The 12211-nt window shown below is 33.8% G+C and overlaps 2 protein-coding genes across 7 annotated transcripts; one reads left to right on the forward strand and one right to left on the reverse strand.

Moving 5' to 3' along the window:
• The first annotated feature begins 3164 nt into the window (after positions 1-3164).
• Positions 3165-7791, forward strand: LOC113846212 (mitogen-activated protein kinase kinase 2). Of its 2 annotated transcripts, none has more exons than XM_027474222.1 (9): positions 3165-3359; positions 3450-3534; positions 4623-4757; positions 5546-5770; positions 5876-6058; positions 6148-6377; positions 6676-6721; positions 6802-6897; positions 7422-7791. In XM_027474222.1, exons 1-8 carry the CDS (start codon positions 3283-3285, stop codon positions 6889-6891), a joined length of 1071 nt encoding a protein of 356 aa, XP_027330023.1. In that variant the 5' UTR covers positions 3165-3282; the 3' UTR covers positions 6892-6897; positions 7422-7791. The 2 variants fall into 2 exon arrangements, with proteins under 2 accessions (XP_027330023.1, XP_027330022.1); XM_027474221.1 differs by having other exon boundaries at positions 6802-6893; positions 7422-7790.
• Positions 7792-7954: 163 nt separating this feature from the next.
• On the reverse strand, positions 7955-11518 carry LOC113846249 (protein phosphatase 2C 50-like). Of its 5 annotated transcripts, none has more exons than XM_027474292.1 (6): positions 11232-11518; positions 10767-10806; positions 9628-10601; positions 9195-9551; positions 8997-9102; positions 7955-8551 (listed from the first exon to the last, which is right to left on the reverse strand). In XM_027474292.1, exons 3-6 carry the CDS (start codon positions 10453-10455, stop codon positions 8217-8219), a joined length of 1626 nt encoding a protein of 541 aa, XP_027330093.1. In that variant the 5' UTR covers positions 10456-10601; positions 10767-10806; positions 11232-11518; the 3' UTR covers positions 7955-8216. The 5 variants fall into 5 exon arrangements, with proteins under 5 accessions (XP_027330093.1, XP_027330092.1, XP_027330094.1 ...); XM_027474291.1 differs by having other exon boundaries at positions 8001-8551; positions 10710-10806; XM_027474293.1 differs by lacking the exon at positions 10767-10806 and having other exon boundaries at positions 8001-8551.
• Positions 11519-12211: the final 693 nt, after the last annotated feature.

A 12211-nucleotide genomic window follows, 5' to 3' on the forward strand; every position in this document is an offset into this window, starting at 1 on the left:
AAACCAAAGTATTTTGTTTTACATGTACAAAAATAATCCTAAATAATAAGAAACTCAGAGCTTGTTTATTTTTATTTTTTACAATTTTTCAAGTAAAAAAAATAAAACAGTAACAAATAATTTCATGAAAATTATATAACACCGTCATGAATTGTCTACTTTTCTTGATTTTTTTTTTTTAACTAAACTTTTAAAATCATGCAACTTTCATAAAAAGAAATCTCAAACCATATAAACTTAATACTAATGGAATATTATCCACGTCTACAAAGTGCCACCTACCACAGGGCAACTTTGACAAGTGTTAATACCTCTGCTGATGATATAACATTGTTATTTTTATTTTTAGCTATATGTAAGTAGAAAATTCTTTGTAGTACAGTTGGTTAGGTTATTCAGTTGTCACCCTAGAATTCAGTTTCGAGCCCTTTCATCAGATTTTTTTTTTTTCATTTTATTTCCTTGAATATGCTATATATAGGCCAATGAATTATTATTTTTCATTTCCCATGATAACATTAACATCTTTTATATCACAGTATCATGAGTGAAGTAGTGATATGCATGTTACTTCCTTTGTTTTCACTTGGCAAGATACAATACAATTCTTTAAATTATTAGTTTTTTGTTACATTAACACAACACTGACTAGAGTAATAAAATAAATAAATTCAGTTTATTTTAATCTGTTGTGAACTGAGTTAACCTTGAATATACTATATATAGGCCAATGGATTATTATTTTCCATTTCCCATGATAACATTAACATATTTTATATCACAATATCATGAGTAAAATAGTAATATATATGTTAAAATCTCATCAATATGCATGTTACTTCCTTTGTTTTCACTTGGCAAGATACAATACAGTTTTTTAAATTATTAGTTTTTTGCTACATTAACACAACACTGATTAGAGTAATGAAATATATAAATTTAGTTCATTTTAATCTGTTGTGAATCAAGTTGAAAGATTGTGTGTGGAGTTGCATGAAAGGGGTGTATAGAGGAAAGTGAAAAAATAGTGAGAGAGAATATTTTTAATTTATTTTTGCATACCTCGATAGCTACTATAAGAGTGTCTAATATATACTATAACAAAAAAGCAATAACTTAAAAGAAAATTTTAAATCATTAAACTTTATACAAAATAACAGAATTGGTCCTATTATTAAAAATAGTCTTACACATAGCTAATAGCGAATGTAATCTTTCAAACGGATAGAAGCTTGAATATCTTTTAGTTCTTTTTTACTGATGTCAATTATTATGCTTTGACCGGGACTAATGGGCTTTTGAATACTTTCTTCAGATATAGTGGATGTGGTATTAAGGGTAGTTATACTATCTGAGAGGGACAAAATGTTGTTAGCTATGCCAACAAAAAATGCTGGCTACTAATATTTGGTGGGGGACCTTATTGATGCAATTGCAGAAACACCCTCTTTCTCTTTAGCCTCTTTCTCTTTAGCATTTATTTGTTTAACTTCTAACAGCATGATATTTTGATTCTCTAATTGATTGCAGATTCACACTCGTAGGCCCATTCCAGCCAGGTAGCAATGATAATGATTGACGGGCTAATATTTACATGTATATGAACTTGCATATCATTAGAACTAAAGTCTTTCAAAATATATAATATCTTAAGAAAATATATTACTCAATATACTCATACGCCTCGTATTTTAAATATAGGACATGAAATGAGAGATAAAAAAATTTAATTAAAGTACGATAGCTAGAAATATAAATCCAACCACACTTCATGAAATAAAATTTTGTTGTTATTTGTAGATATATAAATATCATTATCACAATATTTTAATCATGATTTGTTTCTCAAACTTTTCTCCAACCACGTATTTCTCGAGTCCTTTTGTAGTCATGAAATTTGACTAGAAATGAGCCATGAAAAATGATTTTTGTTTAAGATAGCCACATTGAAGCTAGCGCAGGTGTGAAACGTGTTTTTTTGTGTGGGGGTCAATGATAACAATATCCACCAATTCCTATAATTCTTAGTTCATTTGGCTGGAGTTCATAGTTATCTAATGCTGGCAATGGCTTTTTGTCATACATTAGGTCATTAATGCCATGCGTTTAATTACACATGTCATTAATTGAACGTTGAACGCATGGAACAGTGAAGGCATTGTTGGTATTTGTTCTCAAAATAATATAATAAAAATTCAATATTCTTAATCCGATTTATCTCTAAACGTAGCATATTGAATGGACAACTTCACCTTGATATTAAATTATCAGTTTACTTCTAGTTAAAAGACAAATAAGATATATACACCACTAATTCTTGTATGTATCAGGCAACTGCACTCTATCTCACAGCAAGGAATTCATAGGGGGAATTTCCTCTTCATTCCATAAGCTTTTAAACATGATATCTGGGTCACATTAATGTCACAAAGAGAGGGAGAGAAGAGAAAAATAAAACTTGGTAACTTGCTCTCCTTGTTAATGTCAATAGGGTAGCTTGCTTTATCTTCTTGTAAATAGAAAAAGTAGCTAAAAAAGAATCTTAAAAGAGACGGCAAAGAAACTTTTAAAATTTAGAAAGAAGAAAGAAAATGACAGTGCATATTAGATAAAGGGTTAGGCACTAGGCAGCAATCACTCCCTAAAAAACAAAACGGCAGCAACAATACATTGTCAAGTATCTTCAGAACCGTGCTATACCCACCACAATTATATAGTGACTATACTATTTAACATTCACATACAACTCCACAAACACCACTATCTAACAATTGTATGTATGGGTAATGAGCTTTTTACTTTTCATGCAACTTAGTTATCGTATCGTCATATACTAGTATTTTTATGGAATAAAACTTCAAATTAATATCTTAGTTGTTTAATTTGATTTTTTTAAATATTAAAAATAGTTTAATTTATAATTCAATCATTCTGTTAAAATTTATTAGTTAAAACTTCGAAAAATAATGATGTAACAAAACGTTAAATGTGTGGGCCCGAGGTGAAGGGGCCTTGGAGTCTGAAAAGTCAACAAGAGCTGCATCTTCAAAGCTGCATCTTTCCATCCTCAGTTCGTCAATGGTGACTGCTCTCTCTGTCAGCCAATCACAAAATTTGTAATTTTCAGTGATAAAGCTATCATTTTTAACTTAAATAGTTCTCCTACCATACACTGTACTATGTTTTGATCTTAATTCTTATATACAGAGAGAGAGAGAGAGAGAGTCTTGGTTTAGTTTGAAAACCTAGTGAGTGAGGGGTTGTGAGGTGAAGCCCATAATCATGAAGAAAGGAAACTTGGGGCCCAGTCTCAAACTCTCAGTTCCTGCATCTGATCAAGCTAATTTTGCCAAGTTCTTGTGAGACACACTCTCTCTCTCTCTCTTTATTTGTGTGTGAATGTGATTGATTGATTAGGTTTGGGTTTTGACCAATTGGCTGTGTTGTAGGACTGAAAGTGGGACGTTTAAGGATGGCGATCTGCTTGTTAATAGGGATGGGGTTCGAATTGTCTCTCAGAGTGAAGTCGAAGCTGTAACATGATTCTCTCCATTTTCTATACATTTTTTACTTTGCAGCTTTCTTCTTCTTTTTGTTTAAATCTATATCCAATCGGGTTACTCAATTGTATCTTTTGTTGCATTTGATCTTTGGATCTGATGAAATGACTAGTGTGATAAGAAGGGATTCCTGATTTTTCTGTAGTTTCCTTATTCTGAGTTTTCCAAACACAAATGGAGTGTTACTTGTTTATTTTTAAATTCGATGGATTATTTGTTGGAGCCTAATTTTACTTAGCCCTTCTCATCTTTGTAAACTATAAATGGCAAAGGGTGAGGTGGGGGTTTGAGCCTAGTTTTACTTTTCCTAGTCTTTGCTGCTGTTTTAAATGGAACCAGATGTTGTTAATGAAGTTAGTGTCTCTTTGAATTCCTCATCTTATTTGTGTTGTGTCTTTAAACAAATGGAGAACAAGTTTATGAAGTGGAAGTGTGTTCAGCATACGTCATTCCCTTCATGGCTACTAAAGAAACTGAGTATTTAAATTCATTTCAATTCTATCCAAAGATTAAAATTTTTTACCCTCAAACAAAGTTTGTTGCATAAAATTGTTTACATTTTGAGTTAATGTTGGATCCTCTTCTTCCTTCCTCCATCTTCTTATTTTTGCTATTTGGGCGGGGGCTCAGGGAGACTGCTAAGGAACTCCTTGTTTCAATGCTTTCATCAATTTCTGATGTATGACACTGTCAGTCACGGGGGAAAAATCAGTCTGACTAATGATATTGGAAATTTTCTTGTGCATACCCTTGTATGGTCAATGCATTTTATTAAACAGAATAAGTTGATGGTAAATACATGGCCACGTTAAATGAAGACTCAGATTTATAAGTGACTCAATTTAAATTTGTTTCTGTTAAACTCCACATATGTTTAGTTATACTCAGCTGGAAATTGCAACTGGTGGTTTATGGTATAAAAAGAGCAGGGACCAGGGAGGCTTGAATGTTGATCTTCATGCATTTTCTTTTATGATTTGGTCGGAGTGCTAATTCTGGCTGAATTCATCAATTTCTGAACAAAATTTGTACATTGGTTTAACATCTGTGTTATGTTTTCAGCCACCTCCAATCAAGCCAACAGACAACCAGTTAAGTTTGGCAGACATAGATGTAATCAAAGTTGTTGGTAAGGGAAATGGAGGAGTAGTCCAATTGGTACAACACAAATGGACTAGCCAGTTTTTTGCATTGAAGGTATGCTTGCTGCATATTGCATACTTTGGTTTGGATTTGCATATTCTGTTCTCTCACCTCTAGTTAATTTATCCTTTTGTATTGGCATTGTCTACCCACATTGCATGCTTTTAAAGTAATGCCGCTCCCCATTTCATCCTTTTCATTAAGCAAGGACATTTGAAATGTGTCACACGAAGGCATGCTGTTTTTTCAACCAATATTTAATGATTAATATCATTAGGAGCAATTCAATTTCATTCAAAAAGTAAATAGTTCATTGTTAATATTGTTGCAGGTGGTTTCTTTGTTATGTCAGAACATCATATTTTTGTTCACCCAACTTTGGACCTTTGTTTAACTTAACATAATGATTGAAATGTGGGTCTCTTCCATAGGAACTTGTATATATCAATCAATCATTGAATGAGACTAAAGCATGTTATGGTCCTACTCAGATGACATCTGGACTAATGTTTTCAACTCCCCCTCCCCCTTCTCATTATTGAAAATTTCAGTCTTTGATCATTCCTTTTTTATTTTTCATTGATGGTGTAACTAATGTTTCCCCACGCTTTTAACAATTTTAAGTTTCAATTGTTTCTTTGTGTGCTTGCTTGTTGAACAATCTAGTATATTAGTTTAGTTTGAAGGGTGCTACTTCTCTATCATGATTTTCCTAATGTGTACTTAACTAACAAAACAAATACTTTCCAGTTATTCTGATATATTCACAACCTTAATGCTATCATATAAATCCATTTCTCTTCATTCTATTGTCACTCATGTATATATTCTTCACAACTCAGGTAATTCAGATGAATATCGAGGAGTCTATGCGCAAGCAGATTGCACAAGAGCTGAAAATTAATCAACAAGCACAATGTCCTTACGTTGTTGTCTGCTACCAATCATTCTATGAGAATGGTGTCATATCAATCATCTTAGAGTACATGGATGGAGGTTCCTTAGCTGATCTTCTGAAGAAAGTTAAAACAATTCCTGAGCCTTATCTTGCTGCCATCTGTAAGCAGGTATGAAGCAAGAAATTACACTTCAGTCTTGGTACCCATAATTCTTTTCACAGAATCCCAAACAAAATCTGATCCCTTTCTTTTTATCTTTTCTTAACGATGTAGGTGCTGAAGGGTTTAATGTATCTTCACCATGAACAGCATATTATCCACAGAGACTTAAAACCTTCTAATTTGTTAATAAATCATATAGGTGAAGTAAAGATTACTGACTTTGGTGTGAGTGCAATTATGGAAAGTACATCTGGTCAAGCAAATACTTTCATTGGCACATACAATTATATGTCTGTGAGTAAAGTGTGCAATTATTTATCATTTTACCTCCAAAATTTACCAGTGTTACCTAGAAAATAACATTCGCTCTGTCAATTTTACAGCCAGAGAGAATTAATGGAAGTCAGCGAGGCTACAACTACAAAAGTGATATATGGAGTTTGGGACTAGTATTGCTTGAGTGTGCTGTGGGGCGGTTTCCATATGCACCACCTGATCAAAGTGAAAGATGGGAAAGCATATTCGAGCTTATTGAAACGATTGTTGATCAACCTCCTCCTAGTGCTCCATCTGAACAATTTTCTACAGAATTTTGCTCATTTATCTCAGCATGGTAATTGTTAAATGTGCTAGCCTTTATTTTGCAGTGTGTTTTTGTTGATAAAAAATAGTAGAAGTGTAATTCACTTGCCCTACCTACATGCATGAACCCTTCTTTTCACATGCACTCACATTTAATTTTTTAAGATATCTTCTATAATTTCATTGAACAAGCCTTCATGTGGGTTTAAACATGTATAAAAACTTGGCTCCTCCCATCGCTATTCAGTTGGCTGTTTTGACATACTTCTATGTTACGATGTGTTTTTTGTGTTTACTGATCTTCCTTTTTGAATCTTCTCTTCCTTTAGTCTACAGAAAGACCCAAAGGATCGACTATCGGCTCAGGAACTAATGGTATGTGTAAATCTAGTTTATGTTCATATACCATGTACAATAATGTTTTTCTGATGCTATATATCTGATTGAAACTCCAGAGACATCCATTTATCGGCATGTATGATGACTTGGATGTGGATCTTTCAGCTTACTTCTCCAATGCAGGATCTCCTCTTGCAACCTTATAAAAGTTGGTTTGTTCTAGTCTTCAACTCTATTAAAAACTTAAGTAAAAGGTTATTCTTTTGTTCTTTTTCATTCTTTATGGTGGTCTCGAATGTTGATCACTATATGAATATAATGCATTGATTGGTCATAAGCAGGAGAATTTTTTCTTCTATATTGAGGAAGTTGTTTGTTGTTCTGTAAATGATAATGATGGTAATATTTTGCGGTTCTTCTTTTCCCTGCCCAATTAATATGATCCCTAGTGATGATGAAAGCTTAAAGGAAATATCATCCATTTTCAGATATGATTACATGAATTACAAATGATATGGTGTGCTCTCTCAGAACCATCTTGGTTTCACTGTTTCTTATACAAGCTTCTGAAAACAGGAAACAAAGTAAAAATATGGTGACATTTCAGTAATTAAAAGTGAAAATAGAAAATGTTTTTTCAAACCTAATGACTCCTAATATTTCTGGATAATCTGAGTACAGTTTTTTAGACAGTTGGAGTTAACGGTAATTTTGATTCCCTCTTTTTTAATTGTAGAGCACCGGTTGCATATGGGGAGCATTTGCAGATGAGGTGAAGAAACAGCTCCTAGAGTTATGTCAAAAATTCTGTATTTTGTTGATGAATGGTTGAGTTCTAGAATTTGTTGAGAAACTCATGTAGATGCAGAGGTCAAGAAATTTCAATGATTGGCACTTGGAAGAATTTTAATGCAGAAGATTATCAGGGGTTACTTGTGACAAAACATATCCCTAGGATTTACCAAAGTTGCTGATAATATGATCTGATGTACAAATTATTATGAGATAAAGTTTTGCCAGGCTCTCTCAATTGAACGTGAAAATTTATGCCTGTAATCACTCTGGCTGAACAGTCCCTCAAGTTATATTTGAGACTTTATTTGGTTAAAACTCGTCAAATTGCCTGATTAATTTTGGGGATTTTATTACTAGGAAATAAACTAATAATCAAATTTAAGGATGGTTCCAAGGTAGGATTTTATTACTAGGAAATAAACTAATAATCAAATTTAAGGATGGTTCCAAGGTACATTTAAGACTATGTTATGATCATCTGAGCAGCTAACTCAAAAAATTGGCTCTTAATATTTTTTAATAATTTTTTTATGATGCTTGGAAAGCTCTCACAGATACACAGTGATAACTCCTCCAAGCTGAAGGTATCCTTGTACATTGAGAATTTTAGCATATAACTTAGCCCTGGTTAAAAACTGACGAGCTAAAAAGTGCTAATGACTCTGAAATACAACTACAAATCAACAACATAAAATTAAGATATTCCAAAAGGAAATCAAGCTAAAAAAAAATTATTTTATGCTTTTCTCTTAATTTTTCTTTGAGGCTTTAAGTCTATCACTATTACAGATATGTTATCTTCGCTTCCCCTGTGGACGGCAAGTTTAGATAGATATTCTGCAGCAGACTGAGCTGCAGGATCAGCCCCTTCTCCGTGTCGTGTTGATCCGTCATCGCCATATTTCTTGTGCCAAAGAAGGATTCGCTTCCTTGCAACCTCACAGACCTCTTCATTTGTCATTACATCCCATAAGCCATCACTTGCTAGAATAAGACACTCATCGTTCTTCTCTCGATGCACAATATTGATTTCTGGTTCTGGAATTATCCATGGTTTCAAGTACCTATCACCTGTTGGACAAGAAGAAAATTAGACAACAATGGTTATTTGAATAAGAAATTTATGCAGCGAAAACCTTGTAGACTGAAATCAATTTGAAGTGTATTAATGTCCTCAGGACATGGATATAGGAAACTTCCCAAAATGTACCATTAAAAGAACACTAACTACGAAAATAAGTTATTTTTCTTTCTTGAAACTTAAAACATAAGTACAATAATGACGTGCAGAAAACAATGTTTGTCCTCGGTATCCAACTTCAGCACAAATTTCAGATAAATATTGTAAAAGTAGAGATGCAGAACTGAAAAAGTGCAGCTAAACCATTTGATTCATATCACAAAAATGTTCAACCCCTTAAACAAACACTAAACTCTTAGCAGCAACATGCAACCGCATAATATCAAGTTACAGGAAAACAAATCATGTTCAGGAGATTATGCAGCAATCACATACCTATGGACCTTGACATTGCCAAGACACCAAGTACTCGATATCCTTTCCAATGTATGACTCTTCCTCCTGCAGCTTCTATCCTTGCTCGCTCGTCATCTCTATCTGGCTGCAAACAGAAGTTAAGTTTCCTCTATGAGATAACTTCAGCTTCTAATGTAAATTCACCAAAAAGAGTGAAATTAGAATGAAACGCTCTACTTTGTGGTCAGCAGATAATGGCATAGCTTCTTTTCCACGATACAAAACAGCTCTTGAATCCCCACAATTTGCAACTACTATGTGGGTTTGACTTAAAATGGCAACCACTGCAGTGGAGCCAGCAGTCTCAGGAGCAACAGGTTCAGTATTAGACTCAGATCCATCACTGTTGTTTCCACTATTATCCGCACCAATTCCTCCAACCTCATCATCTACTTTCTGAAAACAATTGATGAATGCTTTCTTCCAATTGGCCTGCCAATCGTCTCTCCCATTTGTTTCATCCAAACTTGATTGTGTAGCATTTATCTCCTCAATCAACACTGAATGAAGACGTTGCTGGCAGTAATTAGCAACCTATGAAAACAGCACCCTATCAGAGAAACAAATTAACTTCAACAGTATAATTTGATAGAGTATTTTTAAGGCATACCTGTATTCCCCCATGTCCATCATAAACCCCAAAAAAGTGGGCAAGTGAGTGTCTTTTGTTTTCATTCACATGATGACTCATTAAAATCTGTGAAGGAACTTGTAAAAGTTGAGGCTTAATAGCAATAGCATCTTCCATCTCCTGTCTCTTTCCACAAATTGATGAGCAACCCCAGAGAGGGAAACTACTCAATTCCAAAGCATTCTGGTTGCTTGTTACCCATGTTTTATTCTCCTCTGGCAACTGATCAACAATCTCAGCAGGTAGTTTTGGATCAGACTTGTCATTCTCGCAAGCAATATCCATTGCAACAGAAACTGTGTTTTGCACTGGCTTTATAGATGGACATGGCTTGTTTATTCTAGACATACCACGAATATCATCATCAACCTTGATGACCATTGGTGAACCTATTTCAGCATAACTAGTCTTCATAGATGCAGATTCCTTCCCACACTCAAAATCCACAGCTAACATGAATTCATCTTCCTTTCTTGCCTGATTATGGCTTTCCTTCAAGACCCAATTACTCTCACATTCAATAACCATTTCTGAGACAAGGGCAGCTCCAACTTGATTCTCCTTTACCTCAGCAGATACTGTAATTTGGTGCTGTAGATGACTAACATCTGCATGGCTTTCACTTCCAACAGAATATGATTGACAACACTCCACTGTAGGATTTAATATTAAAGCAGCTGCTGCCGTATTTGCCATAAGCTTTAGCCCAGTTATCTCCATGTGGGTCGTCACCGCAGACTCCTTTTGAATCAAATTTCCAACTCCAAGTGTAAAAGGTACTGCAACACTAGAAGATATTTCCTCCATTGGTTTACTTTGCCTTGTAGCAATAGCCTTTCTTATTTTCCAGTACCCAATAAGCCGCAAGCCTTTAACTACTTTTTCCACCCTTTTTCCTTAAGCCTCCTTTCTATGATACAGTTTCAATCAGCATCAAAACACCAAGAAGGCACCTACGCCAAGAAATAAAAGGACTTTAGAATCAACCTCCTAGGAGAACAGTCAAATACAGTGCATCAAAATCCAAAATTTTAAGTTTATTCTCTTTGGGTATAAAATACTGGAATAGCCCACAAGATCCTTTCTGAATTCACTTGTTTTGGACTTCTATTTTAAACCTTTTCAAACCTTCTCTCTCTCCCTCCTTTTGATTGATCCCTGGAAAAACATGCAATAGATTATTCAAGAAACCAGCAGCAAATAATTGACAAAGTAAGTACCTTGTCCCTCTCTGGCAAACAGAGACAAGGGAAATGGGGTCACCGAAAATGAAAATTAGGAAGGAAATAGTGCAAATATGAGAAGAGAGGTTCCCTAGATCTGAGGCAAGTCACCCCAGCCACTGAAATTTCCCTTCCCTGGTTTTACCTCTTTCTGTTCCTTTCATGTGTCAATTACAACAAACAAGTCTTTGCCACCCAACCTCTACATGAATAATGATCATATCAAACCAAAGGCAAATAATTTTGCTCATATCACTATGGTGAAGGTGACCTTTGCTTAGATTTCTTCTCTAAAGTACACTCAGATTAATCTCTACAAACAATGAAAGGACATAACATATAGTAATCTTAGTTACTTACCTTCACCAAATGAAAATACAGCATGTAAACTGAAGGTTGGGAATGAAGGAGGAACAGAAACCTCAACAAACTATATGCAGGATGGACATATTATTTCATTAATGATTTTTTATTTTTGACAAAAAAAAAAAGAAGAAGAGGAGCTTCAGCTTTTTAAAATAAATTATTACGCAACAGATGACTTTGTTTTCCCTTCTTTTTTAATTTCATTTCATTTCATTTCTTTACAAACAAAAAGAAAAGGCAAAAAGTAAATGTATCATGAAGCAGGCTTTCCGTTCCATCCTCTGCAGGGTCGACACATAGCCCCTTTTTTCTAATAAAATATAATATTGCTAATAAGTGTCTAAGAATATGAATATTGATTAAAAAAATAATTTTTTTATCAAAAGTTATAATAAAAATCACAAGAGAATGTGTTAATAATATTTTTGTGTGATAATATTTTATTTTTATTCTTAAACAAGTAAATATTGATTAACAAATTTCTAAAAGATATTTAATCTTAGTTTGGTTCCATGGATTCCAGAGAAACTCTTTCTTTAATCTACCAATACAAGATTAAGACGTGGAAGTCACTCTAATCTCGATCTCTCTCATCCATTATGGACTTTAGTATCTTCTGCAAATGTGCTCTTAGATTATTTTATGCTATGTTAATGTTTGTTGATCAAAGATCAAACGTTGAACGATCCACCCCATTATTTTTCATTCTTTTAATACGAAAGAAAGAGGGCCAGTACGAGGAAGCCACGTGGGCGTGACAATCGAGAAGGGAGTACAAACACCCAAGTTCGAAGGGAGATGTATATGTATATGTACGAAAGTAACACAATAATAAAAGAAGAACAATTATATTATTAATTTTATTTTATGTGAATAATTTAGAGATGTTGTATTTGAAAAGATTACATGGAATATATAATACGATATGAGATACTGTTGAGTATTTAAAAAAGAGAAATGGTGCATTTAGAAAC

The sequence above is a fragment of the Abrus precatorius genome, unplaced genomic scaffold (assembly GCF_003935025.1).
Source record: "Abrus precatorius isolate BTA unplaced genomic scaffold, Abrus_2018 Scaffold8, whole genome shotgun sequence".
NCBI lineage: Eukaryota > Viridiplantae > Streptophyta > Magnoliopsida > Fabales > Fabaceae > Abrus > Abrus precatorius.

Excerpts from the sequence above, each read along its gene's own strand:
- LOC113846212 (XM_027474222.1), top strand. The coding sequence starts at position 3,283 with ATGAAGAAAGGAAACTTGGGGCCCAGTCTCAAACTCTCAGTTCCTGCA. Across the intron at positions 5,771-5,875 it reads TTGCTGCCATCTGTAAGCAG|GTGCTGAAGGGTTTAATGTA; the intron begins GTATGAAGCAAG and ends TTAACGATGTAG. Across the intron at positions 6,722-6,801 it reads TATCGGCTCAGGAACTAATG|AGACATCCATTTATCGGCAT; the intron begins GTATGTGTAAAT and ends TTGAAACTCCAG.
- LOC113846249 (XM_027474292.1), bottom strand. The coding sequence starts at position 10,455 with ATGGAGGAAATATCTTCTAGTGTTGCAGTACCTTTTACACTTGGAGTT. Across the intron at positions 9,552-9,627 it reads ATGGACATGGGGGAATACAG|GTTGCTAATTACTGCCAGCA; the intron begins GTATGCCTTAAA and ends CTGTTTTCATAG. Across the intron at positions 9,103-9,194 it reads CATTATCTGCTGACCACAAA|CCAGATAGAGATGACGAGCG; the intron begins GTAGAGCGTTTC and ends TTCTGTTTGCAG.